The sequence below is a fragment of the Callithrix jacchus genome, chromosome 8 (assembly GCF_049354715.1).
Source record: "Callithrix jacchus isolate 240 chromosome 8, calJac240_pri, whole genome shotgun sequence".
In the NCBI taxonomy this organism is placed as follows: Eukaryota; Metazoa; Chordata; class Mammalia; order Primates; family Cebidae; genus Callithrix; species Callithrix jacchus.
Window position 1 is genome coordinate 126,981,692 of NC_133509.1, and position 24,529 is coordinate 127,006,220.

General features: G+C 40.5%; 1 protein-coding gene across 8 annotated transcripts in view; it reads left to right on the top strand.

Annotated features, from left to right (window-relative positions):
* The first annotated feature begins 209 nt into the window (after positions 1–209).
* The window catches only part of CPSF2 (cleavage and polyadenylation specific factor 2), a 42,200-nt gene continuing 17,880 nt past the window's right edge, over positions 210–24,529 (top strand). Inside the window, exons 1-10 of one of the 8 annotated variants that reach the window (XM_035261301.3) lie at positions 210–372; positions 4,666–4,723; positions 5,495–5,607; positions 6,659–6,845; positions 10,279–10,438; positions 10,517–10,622; positions 11,097–11,226; positions 13,744–13,859; positions 18,111–18,298; positions 18,953–19,243. In XM_035261301.3, coding sequence (XP_035117192.1) covers positions 5,592–5,607; positions 6,659–6,845; positions 10,279–10,438; positions 10,517–10,622; positions 11,097–11,226; positions 13,744–13,859; positions 18,111–18,298; positions 18,953–19,243 — 1,194 coding nt within the window. In that variant the 5' untranslated portion in view covers positions 210–372; positions 4,666–4,723; positions 5,495–5,591. Of the gene's footprint in view, positions 993–4,665; positions 4,730–5,494; positions 5,608–6,658; positions 6,846–10,278; positions 10,439–10,516; positions 10,623–11,096; positions 11,227–13,743; positions 13,860–18,110; positions 18,299–18,952; positions 19,244–24,529 lie in introns of all 8 variants that reach the window. The other 7 variants (XM_035261302.3, XM_035261303.3, XM_078335639.1 and 4 more) reach the window with 7 other exon arrangements.

Sequence of the window (24,529 nt, forward strand, 5' to 3'; positions counted from 1 at the left end):
GAGCAGAGGGGTGGCGCCGGCAAATCACATTACTTCTTCCTCCTGAGGGTTGACTCCTCTCATTTTTTCTTAGCTACTAAACACTACCAATAATTTCTGAGTAAAACTTGGCTCAATGCCGAAGAGGCATGCAGGCGTAAGCCGTCTTCTTCCCACAGCCCTGTGCCCACCCCCCGGAGATGGTCTCGTCCTGGGTGCTCTTTGCTTCCGCCGCTCGCTTCCAGCTCCAAAATGGCGGCCGCAACTGTGGGGTTTCTGCCGGCCGGTCGTCTCCGGCGCTGCTGAGCCAGCATCAGCTTTTTTCCCTCTTGAACCTGGATTCGCCCAGGGGTTGGGAAGGGCAGTGGACGACACTAGGGGAGGCCTGACGAGGCAAGTGAGGGCGGGAGAAAGGAGCGAGCCTCTGGCTGGGGGAGGCGGCGTCTTAGGCCCTCCGGGAGCGCCGGGCCCTGTCTCCGACCGGGTCTCTCCAGAGTACGCGTTCCCGGCTGCGACTGTCCCGGCCGTTTCCGGCAGAAGTGGTCAGCGAGGGAAAGAGAAGTGACTTCTCCATGGGTCTCAAGCTCCCGGCTGTTTTGCTGTTCCCTCCCGGGATCTCCTTCCCTCCTTTCTGTTTCCCTGTGCTTCCCCCTTCCATCTCTCGGCGCTGGAGGAGTTAAACCGACGCCAGCTTTGAGTCCTTGGCCTCGTGGCTGCGGCGTTCTCAGCCTCCAGCGCTCGGGCTCTTTCCGTCGTTTTGGGCTGCGAGACCATACCACGTAGGGGTCCTTTTTGTTCATCGATTCCAGAGACCTTTCGGATGTTTGTACCGTGCTGTACTAAAAGGGTCTTGGCCCTCCGAGCCCTCCCCACCGTCGCCCTCGAGTGCTTCCACTATCACTGTGAAATCCCAAGTCCTAATTTTTTTTGACTTCGTGTTATTTTACGTGCTCTTTAGAAAACAGGAGCTCAGATTAGCTCCAACACCGGCAAGTCTGGCCTCCTGTGACCAGGTGAACCTGAGCTATCATTTATACCCATTTCCTTATTTATTTTTATTTTTAAAAGGTTTTAAAGAGAGATGGGGTTTCATCATGTTGGTCAGGCTGGCCTCGAACTCCTGACCTCGTGATCCGCCAGCCTCGGCCTCCCAGAGTGCTGGGATTACAGGTGTGAGCCACCGCGTCCAGCCCCATCCCCTAATATTTAATTTAATTTTGCAATCCCTTTAATCTCTCTCTCTCCCTCCCCCCCTCCTTCTTTTCTTAGAAACGGCGTTTCACTATGTTGCCCAGGCTGGTGTAGAACTCCTGGGCTCAAGAGATCCTCCCATTTTGGCCTGTGCTGGGATTACAGGCATGAGCCACCATACCCGGCCTTGCAACCCTCAACTGACCGGGAAGAGACCTCCCACTAAGTGAGCTCCAAGGCTAACCCAAACTCTTCTGTTTTCCCTTGGATTTTGATTGGTTCACCTTAGTTGTCATCAATATGTACGGTCATGATTTTTTTTTTTTTTCTTTTTTTGAGACTGAGTTTCGCTCTTGTTGCCCAGGCTGGAGTGCAATGGCGCGATCTTGGCTCACTGCAACCTCCGCCTCCTGGGTTCAAGTGATTCTCCTGCCTCAGCCTCCATAGTAGCTGGGATTACAGGCATGCACCACCAGTCCTGACTAATTTTGTATTTTTTAGTAGAGACGGAGTTTCTCCATGTTGATCAGGCTGGTCTTGAACTCCCAACCTCAGGTGATCCACCTGCCATGGCCAGGATCCCAATGTGTTGGGATTACAGGCCTGAGCCACCTTGCCAGGCCATGGTCATGATTTTTTATTCTTTGAGATGGGGTCTCGCTTTGTCTTCCAGGCTGGAGTGCAGTGGTGCCATCTCACTGCAATTTCCACCTCCTGGTCTTAAGCAGTCCTCCCGCCTCAGCCTCCCAAGTAGCTGGGGTCACCAGCGCAGCCCCTGCGCCTGCCTACTTTTTTGTGTCTTTAGTAGAGATGGGGTTTTGCCATGTTGCCCAGGCGGGTCTGGAACTCGAGCTCAAGCGATCTGTCCTCCTTGATCTCCCAAGGTGTTGAGATGACAGATGTGAGCCACTGCACCCAGCAACATGCACGATCATTTGATCTTTATTGAGAGGGCAAGTTAACTGTGATAGATATTTGTGATGAAGTACTATCTGAAAACCAGGGCCCTGAAGGAATTTATGATATGATGAGGCTTCATTCCTTCCTGCAGTACCCATTTATGCTGCCTTGACCACTGAGCTTGGCATTGGATATACAAAGATGATCACTTTTACTCCTTTATACATGGGACATTCATTCAACAAATATTCTTCGTGCCCCCTTTATAACAAAATAACTTTGCCTAGGGCAACAAAAAAGCTTTGTAAAGGAATAAATATTTGAGCTGGGTTATTAGGATGGAAAGGAATTTGCTGAGCTCAAAAGGAGAAGGTAATTCCGGGATTCGGTGCAGAATACAGAGCTTTGAGAAGCTTTAGCATACTTAGGGAGAATGGGATAATAACCTGTTTGAGCATTTAATGCAAGAGTTATTGGTGAAGGAAGAGGTAGGTTAAGATCAGCTTTGGAGGATCTTGATTTTCAGTAGGGAGTTCAGATTTTATTCAGTAGTTAGCAGGAATCCAGTGGATATTTTGTGCAAGGAGTGGGCAGGAGGATACTTGTTTTTTTAGGATGGTCTCTGACAGCTGTATGGAGGATCAACTGGGAACAGGAAATCTAGATGAAAGGAAATTGACAATCATTCAGTTAAAAATGAATTGTACTTAAAAGATTTAAGTACAATTTTAGTACTTAAAAGATTTCTGGGCAAAGGGTAATATGTGCAGGGTGTTTCTGAAGATAAATATGGTAGCAATGTTTAGGTTGGATGAAGGGAGGAAAGACCAGAGGCAATGAGTGTCTCCATGGAGGCATGACAGTGAAGATCAGAGAGAGATGAAGTAAATGTCAGATGGGATTCACCTGGTCACTGCCAAGTTGATGGTAAGAAGGCGACTTGAGTTTTTAATCTGGGAGAGTAAATATTTGGCAGTACCCTGAAAATCCAGTCTGAGACATGTACACAAAAATAGGATGGTGCCAACCTGCTCCTGAGGGGTGACAACACGATGCTCTATCTAGTGGAAAGCATTGATTTTTATGGCTTGGAGTCTAGATCTGCACTATTACAGTAGCCATTAGCCACGTGTAGCTACTGAGCACTTCAGATGTGGTTGGTCTAATTCAAATCGGCTGTCAATATTAAAATACACACTGGATTTTGAAGATTTAATATGAACGTAACTCATATTTATGTAAAATATTCAACATGATTACATGTTGAAATAATATTTTGATCTATTGGGTTAAATACAATACGTTAAAATTGATTTCACCTGTTTCTTTTCACTTTTCCATGTGGCCATGAAGAAATAAAAGTACATTTGTGGCATGTATTATATGTCTGTTGACAGAGGTGTTCTAGTCTATACTAGATGTGGGGATTTGTAAGGAGGTGGAAATGTCTTCAGCTGGGCCTGAAGACTTTGAGCAGTGATGTCAGGATGACTTCCTCCGTTGCCAGTTAAGGCATTCGGTTTGTCTTTTCTTAAGCAGTACTTAAAAGATTTCTGGGCAAAGGGTAATATGTGCAGGGTGTTTCTGAAGATAAATATGGTAGCAATGTTTAGGTTGGATGAAGGGAGGAAAGACCAGAGGCAGAGAAACTGAGAAGCCCAAATGTAAGGTAATGAGGCCCTTCCTGTATTAGGGTGCTGGCAGTAGGAATAGAAAGGGAATGATAGGCAAAGCGTTCCTGAGGGAAGAATAATCAGGAGCTGGTAATAGACTCTCAGAAGTGAAGAATCAGCATGTAGCATTTCAAGCCTTGATTATTTAGATAGCAACTAATGTATTGATGTCACAGAGCTATAAAATACATTTGAGACTGAAGAAATTTGGTCCCAGGATAAAATCAGCAACGTTAGGAGGGAGTGGTCCACTAAATACTTTCTATTTTTATCTCCATGCTTTCTGTATCATCTTATCAATCATACACACCCTCTAATTTCCCCAAAATACAGAATTACCTGTATCATACCATCTTTCTAGTTGGTAATGAATCTTAAAATGTTTCTGTTGCCTGTAGGACTAGGTTCGAAATTTCCAAGCCCTTTTATCATATGGCCCCTTACTGTTCATTAGGCCTTTTATTTTTTGCTTTTGTGAATGTGTGCCAGGCTATTTTTTCCACTGGTACTTTAAAAGTTTTTACTCAAAAGTGCAGAGATCTGAGATTTCTGGTACTCTTAAGCTTTTGTTTTGTGCCTTTCCAATCCTGTTATTACTGTTTTGAGTACCTTCTCTTTGTTTCTACCCATGTCTTACCAATCCTGAGTGAGTCATCTTAAATCCCACCTCTTCTATGATTCTCAATAGCATGAGGTTATGTCAACTTAACCTTCCTAAATATTTTTATGTCTTTTATTATTTTATGTTTATGTAAGCTTAAGCTTTCTAAAATCATGACAAATCTCTTTTAAAAAAGGACCATATATTATACCACTTGCTGCTGCTCCTGATGTGTTAGGGCAAGATACAAGTTAAACACCGTAATTATAAACAGAGTGAAATCATAATACCACATTCATAAGGCTCTTATTTATTTTTTAGATTTATAAAGAACTCTTGAGAATTCCTGGTGTTTCATCATACATACAACTGAGATCAGGTATCAGTAAGTAATGAATGTTTAATAAAGATACAGCTTTTTTTAATGAACAATTGTAGTAAAAATACCTTTTTGTCTGTTGAAGTCTTGATCTGCCTGCAAATAAGTTTTAGCATGAACTTACTCAGTTCTAGCTGCGAGATACTTTGCATGTTACTTCATAGCCTAAATGAAGAAAGTGGGAATTAAGGAAGACTTAAGTAGAAAAGAGTTTCCTTTAGGCCATTAATATAATTGTGGCACAGTAAGCTTTTTGGCAAGGAGAATTTCCAAGGTCCTTCCCCAAATTTTATTTATAAACGTTTTTCATCAAATAGATAATTAATGTCCCACACCTGTAATTCCAGCATTTTGGGAGGCCCCGGTGGGTGGATCATTTGAGCCCAGCCTGGGCAACATAGTGAAACTCTGTCTCTCCAGAAAAATTAGCTGAATGTGGTGGTGCATACCTTTAGTCCCAGCTACCCAGGAGGCTGAAGTGGGAGGATCACTTGAGCCCAGGAGGTTGAGGCTGCAAATGAGCCATGATTGTACCACTGCACTCCAGCTTGGGTGACAGAAAGATCCCGTTTTAAAAAAAAAAAAACAAGTCAATATATTTTAAATTTTAACTTACCAACATTTATTGAACAAACACTATGTGCAGGGATGTGCCCATATACTAAAGATACATGTAAATAGGTTCTGGTTTATGGTGTGGTAAGGACAATGAGCTTACTTAATACTAGCCATGCCCCATTTCTTAATTTATCTACTATCACTGTCTATTAGGCACTGTGGAGGCGCTGGAATATAACTGTGATCAAAATAGAGAAGGTCTTTACTTTCATGGAGTCCACATTCCTGTGTGGGCACAGGTGGAGAGAAGATGACAGACAAAGGAAGTAAATAAATAAGTAGCAATTATAGAGCACTAAGTATTTTCTAGAGACAGAGTCTCACTATATTGTCCAGGCTGGTCTCAAACTCCTGCATCAGCCTCCCAAAGTGCTGGGATCACAGGCGTGAGCCACCGTGCCTGGCCTCTAAATGTGTTCATGTTACATGTTCCTGAAATACATATAGTAGGCATCCCAATTTGCATTTCATCAGATATATGTTGATTGTGCATCAGGTTCTATTTGGGAGTTGCAAACATAAGATGCCACCTCTGTTTTTCAGTTGCTCACATTCCAATGCAAGCGTTCTTAATGTTAAACTCCCTGAAAAGTTTGTGGATTTCTACATATATATGTACTCTTGTTTTTCGTTTTGGTGTGTTGAGAGTTGGTGGGGGAGAGGGGAAGGTCCATAGGTTTTTACCGGATTCTCAAGGACCACTGGTCTAACTAATAGGAGAGAAAGGCATGTAAACTAATCATTGTAATAACAGTGAAATCAGTGCCATCACAGAGCAAGATAAAAAGTAAGAAATTCACTTTCAAGGATGAGATAATTAATTCCTAAACATTTATTTATTGAGGAACTTGGATGCAGTAGTATCTGTTATGGGTAATTTACACATTATTTGAAATACTTCAATATCCTTTTTACATATATATTAATATTAATGTTTTATAGACTGAGATACATAGGTGAGGAAAGGTTAATTAACTTGCTTCAAATGACATAGGAGTACATTCATATATCAGCCTATTTGATTGCAACATTCACTACCTTTTATTAAACCCCACTGGGGAGCCACCAAAGGACTCATTGTATCTAAGATTATGTTTGTGCTTTTAAACTTGGCAATGACTTAATAAGCTTGCTTTCAGTTAAAAAATAAATTAAAAATAAACTTGGCAATGATGGAAATGGGCCTTTGAACTGCTTTTCGTGTTAATGGAATTTCTATGCACTTAAATATTTGAAATAATTTTAATCAGTTTGTCTATTATATTATATGCCAGACTGTACTTTGATGTTTAATTATATTTTCATTTCCTTTGAAAGATCCTTTTAGCCTGCTGTCTCTGGACCAAAAAAAAAAAATGACATCTATTATCAAATTAACTACCCTTTCTGGGGTCCAAGAAGAATCCGCCCTTTGCTATCTTCTCCAAGTTGATGAGTTTAGATTTTTACTGGACTGCGGCTGGGATGAACACTTTTCTATGGATATTATAGATTCCCTGAGGAAGTAAGTTACATTTCATAATTTTAGGTTTTGATTAAATCAATTTTCTTTTCTGTACTATAATACCATTTATATGTGATAAATATTGCCTTTTTATACTAGTTTATAGCAAAAGGCTTAATTTTACTTATGCCGAAATGCTATAGTGACCATTTTAACTTGTAAAGTTTTGATTGACTTACAAGCTTTGCTTGTTGAAATTGAGCAAAATCTTAAGCTAATGGATTTTAGTAGAGATTTTTGCATGCTAATTTTTGGAGAGAACGAGAATACCTAAGAATTTGAGAAGATGAAGCACTTTCCCTGTGAAAGTTCTGTGGTCAGATCACATTAGCTTACTTTCTACATCTTTTGATGCTAAACATTGTGAACTGGCTCTCAGAATGACCATGAGATACTGATTCATCCAAAAAAAAATCAATTATTGGCCAGGCACGGTGGCTCCCGCCTGTAATCCTAACACTTTGGGAGGCTGAGGCGGTCAGTTCACTTGAGTTCAGGAGTTTGAGACCAGTCTGGCCAACATAGTGAAACCCTAAGTCTACTAAAAATACAAAAATTAGCTTGGTGTGGTGGTGCACAGCTATAGTCCCAGCTACTTGGACTATAGGCATGCACCACCACACCACCACCACCAATATAGGAGATTGCTTAAATCTGGGAGGCAGAGGTTGCAGTGAGCTGAGATCGTACCACTTGCACTCCAGCCTTGGCAACAGAGCAAGACTCTGTCTTAAAAAAATAAAATAAAATAAACCAATTATGTTTTCAGTATTATACTAATTTTGCAAGAAAAGAGGACTTAAATATATATATATATATATATATATATATATATTTTTTTTTTTTTTTCCTGAAGACAGAGTCTTGCTCTGTCACCAGGCTGGAGTGCAGTGGCAAGATCTTGGCTCACTGTAACCTCTGCCTCTCTGGTTGAAGCAATTCTCCTGCTTCAGCCTACAGAGTAGCTGGGATTACAGGCATGCGCCATCGTGCCTGGCTAATTTTTGTATTTTTATTTTTATTTATTTTTTTGAGATGGAATCTTGCTCTGTCACCAGGCTGGAGTGCAATGGTGCAGTGGCGGCTCACTGCAACCTCCGCCTCCTGGGTTCAAGCAATTCTTCCGTCTCATCCTCCTGAGTAGCTGGGACCACAGGCGCGTGCCACCACACCCGGCTAATTTTTTTGTATTTTTAGTAGAGACGGGGTTTCACCATGTTGGCCAGGATGGTCTCGATCTCAACCTCATGATCTGCCTGCCTCGGCCTCCTAAAGTGCTGGTATTACAGGGGTGAGCCACCTCGCCCAGCCAAATTTTGTATTTTTAGTGGAGACGGGTTTCACTATGTTGGTCAGGCTGGTCTCGAACTCCTTGATTTTGAGATCCGCCTGCTTCAGCCTTCCAAAGTGCTGGGATTGCAGGCGTGAGCCACCGCTCCTGGCCCAAGGACTTAAATATTTAAAAACTCTAGAACTTGAAAAAAAAAATTCCAAACCATCTTATTAATTTCTTGTGTCAATGAGAACATATGCTTCCCTGATTAATTGAAGTTTTACTATTCAATTAACAAAACCGTCAGTGGTTACCATGCGGAAAAAGGTGGGACAAAAATCTATTGTAAATATGTGGCCATATAAGTCTATAATATCCTTAATAATTTCTGAAATTGTTTTTTTTTTTTTTTTTTGAGACGAAGTTTTGCTCTTGTTGCTCAAACTGGAGTGCAATGGCGTGATCTCAGCTCACTGCAACCTCCATCTCCCGGGTTTAAATATTTCTCCTGCCTCAGCCTCCCGAGTAGCCGAGATTATAGCCATGGGCCACTATGCCTGGCCACTTTTTTTTTTTTTTTAAGACAGAGTTTCACTCTTGTTGCCCAGGCTGGAGTGTAATGGCGTGATCTTGGCTCACCACAACCTCCTCTTCCCAGGTGCAAGCTATTCTCCTGCCTCAGTCTCCCAAGTAGCTGGGATTACAGGCATACACCACCACGCCTGGCTAATTTTTTACTTTTTAGTAGGGACGGGGTTTCTCCATGTTGGTCAGGCTGATTGGGAATCCCAACCTCAGGTGATCTGCCCACTTCAGCCGCCCAAAGTCCTGGGATTACAGACGTGGGCCACTGTGCCCAGTCAGTTTTTCTATTTTTAGTGGATGGGGTTTCACCATGTTGGCCAGCCTTTCCTGAAATCATGACCTCAGGTGATCTGCCCGTCTCACCTCCCAAAGTGCTGCAATTACAGGCGCGAGCCACCATACCCGGCCAATAATAATTTCTGAAATTCTAAGCTGAGCTCACGCCTATAATCCCAGCTTTCAGAGGCCGAGGTTGGTGGATCACTTGAGGTCAGGGGTTCATAACCAGCCTGACCAACATGGAGAAACTCCGTCTCTACTAAAATTACAAAAATTAGCCGAGCATGGTGGCACATGCCAGTAATCCCAGCTACGTGGGAACCTGAGGTAGGAGAATCACTTGAACACTGGAGGCGGAGGTTACAGTGAGCGGAGATCGCACCATTGTACTCCAGCCTGGGCAACAAGAGTGAAACTCCATATCAAAAAAAAAGAGTTAAGCAAGGCTGGGTGCAGTGGCTCATGCCTATAATACCATAACTTTGGGAGGGGATCACCTGAGGTCTGGAGTTTAAGACCAGCTTGGCCAACGTGATAAAACCATTCTCTACTAAAAATATAAAAATTAGCCAGGCGTGGTGGTGGGTACCTGTAATCCCAGCTACTCAGAAGTCTCAAGCAGAACCGCTTGAACCAGGTGGCAGCGGTTGCAGTGAGCCGAGGTCATGCCAGTGCACTCCAGCCTGGGCAATAGAGCCAGACTGTGTCTCAAAAAAAGAAATAGTATGCAGGTTAGCTATTAAAAAATCAATTTATTTGTGATATCTACTGTTCTATTTTGTTTTTATTCTTGGTTTTATTTTTAGGCAGGGTTTCATTGTGCCACCCAAACTGGAGTGCAGTGGTGTGATATCTCCAGGCTCAACCTCCTGTGCTCAAGTGATCCTCCCACCTCATCCCCCTGAGTAGCTGGGACTACAGGCTGATGCCACCATACCTGGGTATTTTTTTTTGGGCTAACCATGTTGCCCGGGCTAATTTTGAACTCCTGAGCTCAAACGATTTGCCTGCCTTGGCGCTGGGATTACAGGTGTGTACCGTCACACCTGGCCTTTTCTTCTTTTTAAAATATGTCTACAACCATATATTTAAGTGTACCTTATACCACAGTTTTTATAGCTATGCAGAGCACAGGTAGTAATAATTGAAATTCACAGGTAATCATAATTTTAGGTCTTAGTTTTGCTCTTCTACCCCAGCGTAGTCTTCAATCCAGAATTGGTGAATAATTTTGAATATCCTGCCTTTACCCTTAAAAAGATTCAAGAAGTAGTCCTTTGGATTGTGTTCCTATAGGCATGTTCACCAGATTGATGCAGTACTGTTGTCTCACCCCGATCCTCTCCACCTTGGTGCCCTCCCGTATGCTGTCGGAAAGTTGGGTCTGAACTGTGCTATCTACGCAACCATTCCTGTTTATAAAATGGGACAGATGTTCATGTATGATCTTTATCAGGTAATTTAAGCAAGTTAAAAAATTTGCTAGCACTCCTTCAGTGGTTATTTTTCACCTTTATTTGTTTTATTCTTTTAGTCTCGACACAATACAGAAGATTTTACACTCTTCACGTTAGATGATGTGGATGCAGCCTTTGATAAAATACAGCAGCTAAAATTCTCTCAAATTGTGAATTTGAAAGGTAAAAAGAATTTCTAGTAGTAAATTGTTAGATGAATGGGGTTTAACTTGCTGGAAAATACTGATGAGAATTTGGAGTGAAAATTATAGGCATTATGGTCTGAAGAATAAATAAGTTGGCACATTCTGCCTTGATACAGAACTCTTAATTTCCATTTGAATTTTAAAAATTTCAGAATAAATGTTAATAGCTCAGGCCTTTTCATATTTAGCTTAAGAAAGACTCATTTAGTGTTTACTGTGTATAGTAAACAAAAGTTAACATGGGCATTTCCTCCTCCTCCGAGCTTACAGTTAGGTTGAGGAGAGAGAGTAGCTGAGATGGCTAAGTGTAGTGATTGGGGTAAATGAAGTGCTGTGGCAGCAAAGTAGAAAATGACTGAATTTTAGCACTGGACATTAAGAGTTTATTATTGAACTAACCTTTCTTTAGGGTTGTAAAATAAATCTGAGTATTATTATCTTGTTGACATAGGTAAAGGACATGGCCTGTCTATCACACCTCTGCCAGCCGGTCATATGATAGGTGGAACAATATGGAAAATAGTCAAAGATGGAGAAGAAGAAATTGTTTATGCAGTTGACTTTAACCACAAGAGGGAGATGTAGGTATATCAAGGCGAAAGCTAAAGGAAATGCAGTCGGTATTATTTTATTCTTTGGAGGGAAAATCAGAAACACAGTTTTGTTTTTAACCAGAAATCTAGAGCAATTTAAAAGCATCAAATAGGGGATGTTTTCAAAATTAATTATTTGCATAGTAAGGGGGAAAGTTTGGTATAAGACATAAGAGATTTAAAAAATTTACATGTAAGTATACACTCTACAAAACAGATACCTCCTTGGAGATGTTGCAAAGGAGATGAATTTTTACCTACTAAATTATACGTTCTTGATTTGCTGTTTAACAAAACTTTGTGGATGGGGTTGTTCTTTTATTTCGTAACGTGATATGGTTTGGCTCTGTGTCCTCACCCAAATCTCATCTTGTAGCTCCCATAATTTCCATTTGTTGTGGGAGGGACACAGTTGGAGATGACTGAATTATGGGGGCAGTTCTTTCCCATGCTGTTCTTGTGATAGTGAATCGGTTTCATGAGATCTGATGGTTTTAACAACAAGAGTTGTCCTGCATGTAATGTAATTACCATCTAACCTAACTGCCCTGTATGTTCAGAGTCAGTTCCTTTGAGAGAGAACACAATGCTAGTTACTATTTTATGCACTTTATTTGGTATTGAGTGCATTACTATAAAACATTTTGGTAGTTAGTCTCTTAACAGGTGTATTTTGTTTTATCCACACATTAAGTTCATAGGTATTTTGTGTTACATTACAGTAGCCTGAGGATCTAAAACATTTAAGAGAAACAGACTGAATTTTAGACACTTAGAACTGTAGATTAATGAAAGATGGCTGTGTGAATAATTGGTATTGAAGGATTCAACCATTTTGGAAAAAAATCAATTTGTGTCTTTATATAACAAAATAAATTTCAGATGGATTAGAACTAAATAGAAATGAAGCAATATTGGTGACTCTGAGCTCTGATTTGGAAAAGACTTTGTAAGCATAGAGATAATGGACCAAGTTATGAAAGAAAAGTTTGCTAGGTTTGATGACATACAGGTTCTAATGTCTGAAACAACAAAATAAAAAAAAAAAAAATCAAACTTGGAAACAAGTTGCCCCAAAATTTATAACGTAGATATAAGAGCAGGTGTTAATTGATTAATGGCTGGGCGTGGTGGCTCACGCCTGTAATCCTAGCACTTTGGGAGGCTGAGGCAGGTGGATCATGAGGTTAGGAGTTTGAGACCAATCTGACCAACATAGTGAAACCCTGTCTCTACTAAAAATACAAAAAATTAGCTGGGTGTGGTGGTGTGCAGCTACTTGGGAGGCTGAGGCAGGAGAATTGCATGAACCTGGGAGGCGGAGGTTACAGTGAGTCAAGATTGCGTCATTGCACTCCAGCCTGGGTGACAATGTGAGATTCTGTCTCAAAAAAAAAAAAAAGGAGAAAGATTAACAAAAAATAAAAAGTATACCAGTTGCAAGATGGACAAAAGTTATAAAGTCAAAAAATAAAATTTAAATGATCTTTTTAATTAGATATCATTAAAATTACTATTCTTATTGATATTTTTATTTATTTTTTTTGAGACAGAGTCTCACTCTGTTGCCGAGGCTGGAGGCATAGACACTGCTCACTGTAGTCTCAACCTCCCAGCTTCAAGCGATCCTCCTACCTTGGCCTCCTGAGTAGCTAGGACTACAGGTGCGCTCTACCATGCCTGGCTATTTTGTGTGAGATGAGGTTTCACCATGTTTCCCAGGCTGGTCTTGAACTACTGGGCTCAAATGATCTGCCCACCTCTGTCTCCCAAAGTGTTAGGATTACAGGCATAAGCCACCGCACTAGGCCAAAATTATTTTTAAATGGTGAGTTTCTTCAGTGAAGTATGTAGAGTTGGTGAGTCTTTTTGGTTGAACTTTTCTGGAAAAGATTAAATCTTTCTGGAAAGCCTTTTAGCAGTACTATGTATTGTAGTCAATACATTTCTAGGAGTGTGACCTAAAGAAACAATCAGAAATGTAATTGAAGCTTTTTCTAAAAATGTTCTTTGAAAGATTATAATGGCAAAAATAAATGACCTAAATATCAGTAAGGGGAAAGGATCAAATAAATACAGTGTAGACAGAGTAAAATGTTTTTATAATTGTCAAACATTTAGTTTAGAAAAACATTTTTGTGTCATAGGTAAAAACCAGGATATAGAACTGAGTATATAGGAATGTATATGGGATGCCAGCTTTGTAAAATACATATGTATGTTAGCACCATAAGGCAGGGCGAAAAGAAAAAAATATATACGTGCATAGAAAAACATATGCTTAGAAGGGCGTACACCAAAATATTGTATCAGTTATTTCTGAGTAATGGTACTCTGAAAGATTTTTATTTTCTTCTTTATACTTTTTCTTATCAATGAGCATGTCTAATTTACAGTTAGAGGATGGAACACCTTATAAATGAAGCTGCTTATTTTTTAAGTAAGAAGCGACTATTGTTTACTTGAAATGATATAAAATATTTCTGTTCTTAAACTTTCTTATAGCCATTTAAATGGATGTTCCCTGGAAATGCTAAGCAGGCCCTCCTTACTTATCACAGATTCATTTAATGCTACATATGTGCAGCCTAGAAGAAAACAGAGAGATGAGCAGCTTCTGAGTATGTATTCTTTAATGTCCTTCTTCTTCTTATTATTATTATTTTGTAACTTTTTGTATATTTAGGGAATAGGAGCACAGTTTTTTTGTTTTTTGAGACGGCGTCTTGCCCTGTCATCCAGGCTGGAGTGAAGTGGCGCGATCTCAGCTTACTGCAACCTCTGCCTCCCAGGTTCAAGCGATTCTCATGTCTCAGCATTCTGAGTAGCTGGGATTATAGGTGTGCACTGTCATACCTGGCTAATTCTTGTATTTTTAGTAGAGATGGGGTTTCTCCATGTTGGCCAGGCTGGTCTTGAACTTCTGACCTCAGGTGATCTGCCTGCCTTGGCCTCCCAAAGTGTTGGGATTACAGGTGTGAGCCACCATGCCTGGCCACAAGTAAAAGTTTCTTTCTTTTTTTTTTTTTGAGATGGAGTCTTGCTCTGTTGTCCAGGCTGGAGTGCAGTGGAGCAATCTCAGCTCACCCCAACCTCCGTCTCGCGGGTTCAAGCGATTCTCCTGCCTCAGCCTCCTGAGTAGCTGGGACTACAGGCTCACACCACCATGCCCGGCTAATTTTTGTATTTTTAGTAGAGATGGGGTTTTATTATGTTGACCAGGCTGGTCTTGAACTCCTGACCTTGTGATCTGCCTACCTCAGCCTCCCAAAGTGCTGGGATTACAGGTGTGAGCCACTGCACCTGGCCAAATACAGGTTTCTTTTTTCTTTTTGCTTTTTTTTGAGACAGAGTCTTGCTCTGTCGCCAGGTGCCGAGCTGGAGTGCAGTGGTGCGATCTTGGCTCGCTATAACCTCCTCCACCTCCCGGGTTCAGGCAGTTCTCCTGCCTCAGCCTTCCTAGTAGCTGGGACTACAGGCACACGCCACCACGCCCAGCTACTTTTTGTATTTCGGTAGAGATGGGATTTCACCATGTTGGCCAGGATGGTCTCGATATCTTGACTTTGTGATCCGCCTGCCTCGACCTCCCAAAGTGTTGGGATTATAGGCATGAGCCACCTCGCCTGGCCAAGTACAGGTTTCTTAACGCATATAATGCACAATGGTGAAGTCTGGCCTTTTACTATGTCTGTCCCCAGAATTGTGAATGTTGTACCGAATGTATAATGTCCTTTTTAAGGAGCTGTGGAAATACATGGTAGTGGGAATGACTGTTTATTCTGTTTAACACTTTTCTTGGTCATAAGAGATTGATTAACTTCAGTATTTTTGAAAAAAAAATTAAGTCATCATCAGTTTTTGTATAAGAAGAAACTTTAGCTGGTTTGAATATAACTTTTGTGGAAGAATGTAAAGGTTGGCTTCTCTATGCCAGTCAGTACATAGCTAGCTATCCCAGGCACTCACTGGCATATGTCTATGTATAAAGACTTCATACAAATCTATTAGAAAAATGCACTCTAAAAGAAAATGAACAAAGAGATAAATGGATAAATGAGGATACAAATAGTCCGCTAATTTTTGGGTGTTTTACACTGTAATATAGTAGGCCATTGCTGCTTGCTTCATCTTATATTCTATTTTTTTTTTTTGAGATGGAGTCTTGCTCTGTTGCCTAGGCTGGAGTGCAATGGCATAGTCTTGGCTCACTGCAACCACCGCCTCCTGGGTTCAAGTGATTCTTCTGCCTCAGCCTCCCGAGTAGCTGGGATTACAGGCATGTGTTACCATACCTGGCTAATTTTTGTATTTTTATTGGAGACAGGTTTCACTATGTTGGCCAGCTGATCTTGAACTCCTGACCTCAGGTGATCTGCCAGCGTATGCCTCCCAAAGTGCTGGATTACAGGCATGAGCCACTGCACCTGGCCTTATACTCTTTTTAAATAAGCTATACGGGATTTCAGCAGGGAAAATTAGATTCCATTTTTAAACATGTTTGTAATCATTGTTTTAGTTTATCTATTTTAAAAGTATAACTATTAATAATACACTGTGTTGTGCTAATTTTAAGAAGCTCAAGCCAGACACTGTGGTTCATGCCTGACATGTTGATCAATACTTTGAGAGGCTGAGGCGAGAGGATGGCTTGAAGCCAGGAGTTTGAAACCAGTCTGGGCAACATAGTGAGACCCCACCTCTACCAAAAAAATTTTTTTTTTGCCAGGCATGGTGGTACAGGCCCGTAGTTCCAGCTGCTTGGCAGGTGGGGGTGGGACGATTGCTTGAGGCCAGGGAGTTGAGGCTGCAGTGATGTATGATCGCACTACTGCACTCCAGGCTGGGTGACAGCAAGACCCTGTCTTAAAAAAAAAGAAAAAGCAAAAATATTAGCAGCTTTTTAATTCTTATTTTTGTTAGAGTTCAGTTTTATCACATATTTCCAAGGGGACTTTCATTTGAGCAAGGAAATCCATAAAGATACACTTATTAGAAGGGACTATGATGTATATTTTATTCTGTAGGGATATATACATACAAACTATATATTATACATAGTTGGCCCTCTGTAGCTGCTGTTCCACATCTGAAGATTCAACTAACTGTGGATTGAAAATATTTTAAAAAACAATAAAAAATGATAATGCAATAATTTAAAATAAGTTAAAAAATACAGTGTAACAGCCATTTACATAGCATTTACATTGTATTAGGTATTGTAAGCAATCTAAAGATGATTTAAAGTACATAGGAGTATGTACATAGGTTATTTGCAGTTACTTTTTTTTTTTTTAGACAATGTCTCTCTCTGTTGTATGTGCTGGAGTATAGTGGTACAATCACAACTCTATACATCCTCAAACTCCTTGGCTCAAGCAGTCTCCCTCCAGCCTCCCACATAGCTAAGACCACAGGTGTGTGCCACCACGCCTGGCTAATTTTTCTTTTTTTTTTGAGATGGAGTCTCACTCTGTTGTCCAGGCTGGGGTGCAGTGGCGAGATCTCGGCTCACTGCAACCTCCACTTCCTGGGTTCAAGTGATTCTTCTGCTTCAGCCTCCTGTGAGTAGCTGGGACTGTAGGTGCATGCCACCATGCCAGCTAATTTTTTGTATTTTTATATTTTTATTTTATTTATTTATTTATTTTGAGACGGAGGTTCGCTCTTGTTACCCAGGCTGGAGTGCAATGGCGCGATCTCAGCTTACCGCAACCTCCGCCTCCTGGGTTCAGGCAATTCTCCTGCCTCCTATCCTATCTCCTGAGTAGCTGGGATAACAGGCATGCGTCACCATGCCCAACTAATTTTTTGCATTTTTAGTAGAGATGGGGTTTCACCATGTTGACCAGGATGGTCTCGATCTGTTGACCTCGTGATCCACCCGCCTTGGCCTCCCAAAGTGCTGGGATTACAGGCGTGAGCCACCGTGCCCGGCCTTTAGTTATTTATTTTTAAATAGAGATGGGGTTTCACCGTGTTAGCCAGGATGGTCTTGATCTCCTGATCTCTTGATCTGCCCATCTCCACCTCCCAGAGTGCTGGGATTACAGGCGTGAGCCACTGCGCCCTGCCAATTTTTTGTGTTTTTAGTAGAGACGGGGTTTCACTGTGTTAGCCAGGATGGTCTCAATCTCCTGACCTCGTGATCCACCTGCCTCGGCCTCCCAAAGTGCTGGGACTACAGGTGTCAGCCATAGTGCCTGCCAGTTTTTTTTTATTTTTATAGAGACGTGATCTCCCTGTGTTGTCCAGGCTGGTCTCGAACTCCTGGGCTCAAGCCATCTTCCTGCCTTGACTTCCCAAAGTGCTGGGATTACAGGTGTGAGCCATCATGCCTGGCCACCGTTTTAAATGAGGAACTTGGGCATCTGATGGATTTTGGTGTTTGTGGGGGGTCCTGGGGCCAGTACCCATGGATACTGAGGGATGACCATATTATAATTATGTGAGGGTGTATATGTGCGTATATAAATTTGGGAATTTATCATAACAAAGTTCATTGGGGTGGATAGGTGAGACCAGGGCAGCCTGGAAGCACCAGACTGGTTACATCTGGCCTAGTCATACAATTTTCTCAGTGATACACCATTTTCTATGTGTATTATGATGTATAAAATGTTGAGGACTACTGATTTATAATTTTTCAATGAAAAAAGATTGAGAGTTAATGACACTGAATATATGAAGAGATATTCAGCAGAATTAAAAGCAGTTGTAATGATCTGAACAAAATTCTTTCATTTAGTACCTGGCTTAGTGTAGTTGCTTATTTGTAAATTACAGTCTTTCTCATTTTAAAAAGGGAGTTGAAATTTAGTTTTGTAGCGTACTATTATGTACTATAGGGATTTTACATTCTTGTTTTCTAGCAAATGTCCTGGAAACACTTCGAGGTGATGGAAATGTTTTAATAGCAGTGGACACAGCAGGCAGAGTTTTGGAACTTGCTCAACTTCTGGATCAGATTTGGAGAACTAAAGATGCAGGATTGGGTGTTTACTCATTGGCACTCCTGAATAATGTCAGTTATAACGTGGTGGAGTTTTCTAAGTCCCAGGTTTGTTTTCATGTTATCACTTGTAATAAAGAAGTTTGCGACAGTGATTGGGTCCCTGGAAGTGAGTGTCTTAATTGTTTTTCGGATTTTATTTTTCTCTTGAAGAGATTGTTAATAATGGTGATAACTTGTCGTTAATCATTTACTGTTCTGTGTGCTTTAAATGTATTATTTCATTTAATCCCTATATATTCTGTTAAGTAGTTTTTATTTTTGTCCCTGTTTTAAAGATTAGGCAAATTGCTTCTCTTCTGACTCTTAGTATCTTAATCTGTAAAATGGGGACAAAAGTAGAACCTACCTCATAGCATATACATGTTATTCATTGTTCTTTCTTTTAAATAAGCTCTTTGCCTTGAAATAGCAATCTCTGGGAGTAAGGTTTTCATTTAGAACATATACCTTGCCTTTTAAAAAAGATTTAAGGTGATTTATATGTGAAATATAAGCAAAATTGATTTTTGGGGGGATGAAAACTAGGGTGGGAGAATCTAAAGGGAAATGAAAGCGGAAAATAAGCTTCTTGTCAAAACAGTACAAATTTAAGCAACCAGTGGGGGTAAAAGATAGAACTTAAGTTCCTTGTCTATTAGATAATATATTGAAGTTATAATATAGTATTTATAATTATTGTCATCTTTTCCCCCATATTAGGTAGAATGGATGAGTGATAAATTGATGAGATGTTTTGAAGACAAAAGAAATAATCCGTTTCAGTTTCGCCATCTCTCTCTATGTCATGGTCTTTCTGACTTGGCTCGGGTACCTAGCCCTAAAGTTGTACTTGCCAGCCAACCTGACCTGGAATGTGGATTTTCAAGGGATCTCTTCATTCAATGGTGTCAAGACCCTAAAAACTCAATCATCCTAACTTACAGAACTACTCCGGGCACTTTAGCACGTTTCCTAATTGATAATCCTTCTGAAAAAATTACAGAAATAGAGGTAAGTACTTGCATGTGAACTTTATTTTAAAACTGTTTGGGGGATACATTATGCATGATGTATAAAAAACAGTGACCAAAAATAAAACTTGAAGTTGTTTTAGGATTTTTATCAGAATTACTCTTGAGAGCCAGGAGTGGTGGTGTGTGCTGTAGTACCAACTACTCAGGAGGCTGAGTTGGAAGGATCACTTGTGCCCAGGGATTTGAGGTCAGCCTGGGCAACATGGCAAGACCCACCACCCTATCTCTAAAAAAAAAAAATTACTGTAGAAGAGAGCCTTTAATAGCACAAATTTTAGAGCTCCTTAACTGGAGATTCTCATTCTTCTTTTTTGAGATGGGGTCTTGCTTTGTTACCTAGTCTACAGTGCAGTGGTGCTATCATAGATCCATGCAGCCTCAAACTTCTGGGCTTAAAGGATCCTCCTCCCTCAGCCTCCCAAGTAGATGGGACTACAGACATGTGCCACCATGTCTGGCAATTTTTTTTTTGAGTTGGAGTCTTGCTCTGTCGCCAGGCTGGAGTGCAGTGGTGTGATCTCGGCTCAATACAGCCTCTGTCCTCGGGTTCAAGTGATTCTCTAGCCTCAACCTTCCGAGTTCAAGCAATTCTCCTGCCTCAGCCTCCTGGGACTACAGGCACGTGCCACCATGCCTGACTAATTTTTGTATTTTTAGTAGAGATGGGATTTCATATTTTTTGTATAGAGACGTTGTTTTATGTTGCCGTGAGTGGTCTCAAAAGAAGCTCTCATTCTTAAACTCTTCCTTGGTACCCTCCAGTTTACCCAGAGGGTAAGCATATACAATGTTTTCTCAATCTCTGAAAGGTTTCTTTCCTGTCTCTTGCTTAATTTAAATCAGACTGTTTCCTAAAGATATTCTTTATCCTGTAGCTTCCTGAAGTAAGTACTCTTTCTATGTTTCATGTACTTTGAGTGAAGTACATGTCTTCCTTGTTCTGTATTACGGCTTCCTAGCTATTTGTCTTCCATTTTTAGTTTTTGCCTTCAGACCTGCTGATATGCTGGCCCCCTCCTTGTTTCTGACATTTAATGATCTCTTGGTCATTCTGTTACTCATTGGTGACATTTAACCCTGCCTGAGAGTATTCCTGTTGACTGGTATTCAGGACTTCATTCTCATTGACTTTAGCATTCATGTGTACAATCTGTCCAATTCTCAGTTACTTGACACCCTATTTCTTAATCTTTTCCTTCATCTTACCTCATTCCTGCTATCAAGTTGTCTGCTCCTGTGGTTATACCTGAAACCTTCTTATGGCTAAACAGTCTCCAGATCTCCACCTTGAGCATCCCATTCTGAATTTACAGTTGACTTTTTCTGTTATTCCCATGACAACAACTTTTTGCTTCCATTGGGACTTTCAGTTCATGAACCTCACCTTTTACTGTCCATCATCCTTCCAGCCTTAAAGTCAGTAGTCCATAATTAATCATAATTTTCCAAATACCTTTAACTCTCTTACACTTTTATTTTAGTCATCTGGAAAGGCTTTGACCTTAGTTAAACCATTTGCTTGGTTTGTGCCTGTACTTAGCAGCTTTACGTTACTGAAGTTAAACACTATGGTACATACAGATCTGTTCTCACATTCATGACTTCACATCTCAAAAGGAGACCCTACACCAGTGCTCAGCATTCAGTAGAATGTTCCCTTTCTCATGGTAAGGCAATTTTATATCTTGTTTCTTCTCAAACATCCCACAGCTCGTTCTTAGCCTTCACTTATAGCACATGATCTTGTCTCAAACTTAACATAGAAGTTGAAGCAGTGAGTCAGGAATTCCTTTATCTTTCCACCACTAAGTTTACTAACTTGATTCTGCATCTGCATTTGCTGCCTTATCTCCTGTTATAGGAACAAGACAATTAGCTCAATGACCAATATACCCAAAGATCATTTGCTTAATAACCAGCCCATCAAATCTATCAATTTTTTAAAACTAGTATATCATTAAAGTTTGTAGCAATTGATATAATAGGATGGTTAATAACTGCCAGAGTTGGGCGAAGATTTGGGTGACTAAACCTTAACATGAAGGTGACTAAACCTTTAACATAAAGCAGTATCATAAAGCTGCTTCTCATTTTGTTTTCGTAGCACTTTTTTTTTTTTTTGAGACAGAGTCTCACTCTGTTGCCCAGGCTGGAGTGCAATGGCCCGATCTTGGTTCACACTGCAGCCTCCATCTCTAGGGTTCAAGCAATTCTCCTGCCTCATCCTCCCGAGTAGCTGGGATTACAGGTGCCTGCCATGATGCCCATCTAATTTCTGATTTTTTTTTTTCTTAGTAGAGACAGGGTTTTCATCATTTCAGCCAGGCTGGCCTTGAACTTCTGACTTCAAGTGATCCACCCACCTTGACCTCCCAAAGGGCTGGGATTACAGATGTAAGCCACCGTCCCCAGCTGTAGCACTCATTTAATTATTTAATTAGGGACAGATTCTTACTCTGTCACCCAGGCTAGAGTGCAGTGATGCCATCATAGCTCACTGTAATCTCAAACTCTTAGGCTCAAGCTGTCCCCACCCCCACCCCCACCCCATTCCACCTTACAAAATGCTGGGATTATACAAAATGCATGAACCACCACACCTGGCCCTTAGCAATCATTTTTAAGGAAGGTTTAGTTCATTAAAAGCTATGTGGTAGGGTTATCTGTACCACTTTTCTTAACTATACTTAAGAAAAGTGTAATATCAGTATCTAAAATCTGAGATACATGTACTGTGATTACAGAATTGTTGAGCAAAAATTTTGAGCAAGTATAGGAAAGTAAAATGGTGTCTTTGGGGTTATTTAGTAGCTTAGAAATACAAAGTTAAAAGAACTCAAGTACTTTAAACGATTTCATCAGACATGAAATACTGAATTTGAAAATTTTAATTACTAGATATTCAGTTAGGTCTAATAAACCGTTTGAGGAATTAGTAAAAGAAAAATGATTTAAGTTTGGAAAACCGTAGGAAATGATGTTCAGAAGCATGCTGAGGAAATGAGAAACAGCCAAAACATCGACTGTTAAGTTTCTGATCTTTTTAATAACCAATGCTGATGCCCAGGGACCTTTTCTTGCTCACTTTCTTAGTGATATTTATTTTGCAGTTATCCCACCTGTCTTCGTTATCTATCAGTTTTTCCCTCTACTTGATACATCTGAAATAATTTTTACTCTTTTCCTACTCCCAATACTGTTCTTCCGTCTTACAGAATGCAGCACTTCCCACATATTCAAGCCAAAAATCTGGAAGTTTATAAAATGTTCACTGAAGTGTAATATATACTGAAATGTATGTTAAGTGTATAGCGTGATGAATTTTCACAAATTGAATATACCTGTCTAGCCTGTACCCTGATTAAGAAATAGAATATTTCTATAGCATGTTGGGCAGAGCCAACTAAGATAAAAAATAGAAATGATAAAGAAATAGAATATCACCAGCACCCCACAAACCCCTCTCTGACCCTCCTTCCCTCCCCTGAAAGGGAAAATACTGTCTTGACTTGTAATACACAGGTTATTACAACTCATTTTTTCATTTTTCTTTAAACTTCACAATCTGTGAGCAAATCTTCCAGACATATTCTAAATTTGTCAGCTCTTCTCTCTCCACCATGGTTATCCTAGCCTGTGCTAAATGGACTTGCCTGGACTTGTGCAGTAGTTTCCTAACTGGCTTTTCTATTTCTGCATTTTTTGTTTGTTTATTTTTTGAGACAGGGTCTCACTCTGTCACCCAGGCTGGAGTGCAGTGGCGTGATCATGGCTCACTGTGGCTTTGCCCACCCAGGCTCAAACTGTCCTTCCACCTCAGCTCCTGAGCAGGCACTACAGGCGCACACTACCATGGCCAGCTAATTTTAAAATTTCTTGTAGAGATTGAGTCACATTATGTTTCCTAAGCTAATATGTTTTTACTTTTTTACTCCCTTAATCTCCTCTTCTCACAGCAAATGAAGAGATCTTTTTTTTTTTTTTTTTTTTGGTGGTGAAAACCCCATACATAGCCAGGTGTGGTGGTGTGCACCTGTAATCCCAGCTACTTGGGAGGCAGAGGCAGGAGAATCTCTTGAATCTGGGAAGTGGAGGTTGCAGTGAGCCTGGATGGTGCCACTGCACTCCAGCCTGGGTGACAGAGAGAGACTGTGTCCCACAAAAGCAGACAAAAAAACACATGCAGTTCACTATCTTAACCATTACAGTATAGTAGTGTTAACTATATGTACATTGTTGTATGACAGATCTCTAAAACTTTTTCATGTAGCAAAACTGAAACTCTACCTATTGGATAGCAACTCCCAGAGATCTTTTAAACATTCATCATTTCATGTCATTCAGTTGCTTAAATGGATCCAAAGCCTTTCTTCTTCTCTTTGAATAAAATCCATGCTACTTACCAGGCTTTTGAGATCCCACATGATCTGATCACCACCTACCTTTTGACCTTAGCTCATTCTACTTTCTCTATGCCCTACAGGGCATCAGGATCTTTGCACTAGCTGTTCTTCTGCCTATAGTGTTCTTTCCTGGCTTTGCATGTGGCTGGCTCCTGGTCATTCAGGTCTCAGGTTAAACCTGAGGCCTACTCCCTCAGGTAGGTCTCTGACTACAGATTTAAAATACCTGCCTGGTTTAGCTGCCCATCGCCTTACTTTAATTATTCTTTCCAGCACTCATCACCACCTGATGTATTCCTTGTTTGTTGTCTTCCTCTTCCCACCATCAACTGCAATATGATGAGAAATTCCATGAGAAAAAGGCCTTGTTTTTTGGTATCCCTAGCACCCAGAAGAACAGTGCTTGACATATTGGAAGCCCTCAATGAGTGTATTGGTTTCATTCATGGATGATCAAAAAAGTGAATATGGAATAAACCAGATTTCTGATTGTGTTAGACAAGAAAAGTTTACTAAGTTTGGTATTTTTTCATCTGTGTCTGATGCCCTTCTAAATCAAGTCTTATTTAGAAAGGAAAAATGATAAATGAATAAGGATTAATAGGTCAAAGTAGTTTTGGATTAGAAAAAGGAGTAAGTTGGAGGTAATATGGTGAAGGAGTAGGAAGAAATAGATTTTAGAGTTGGTTATTCTAGAAATCTGTTTCTGAATAAGTTATTAATCTTACATATTTTAAATGAAAAATAAGATGGAGAGCAAAATGTATTATAGCAACAGGCACAAACTAAATCAGAGATAAATACGTTGCTGACTGCAAAAAAACCCACTATTTTCTAAATAAAACTTATTTTCAAAGAAT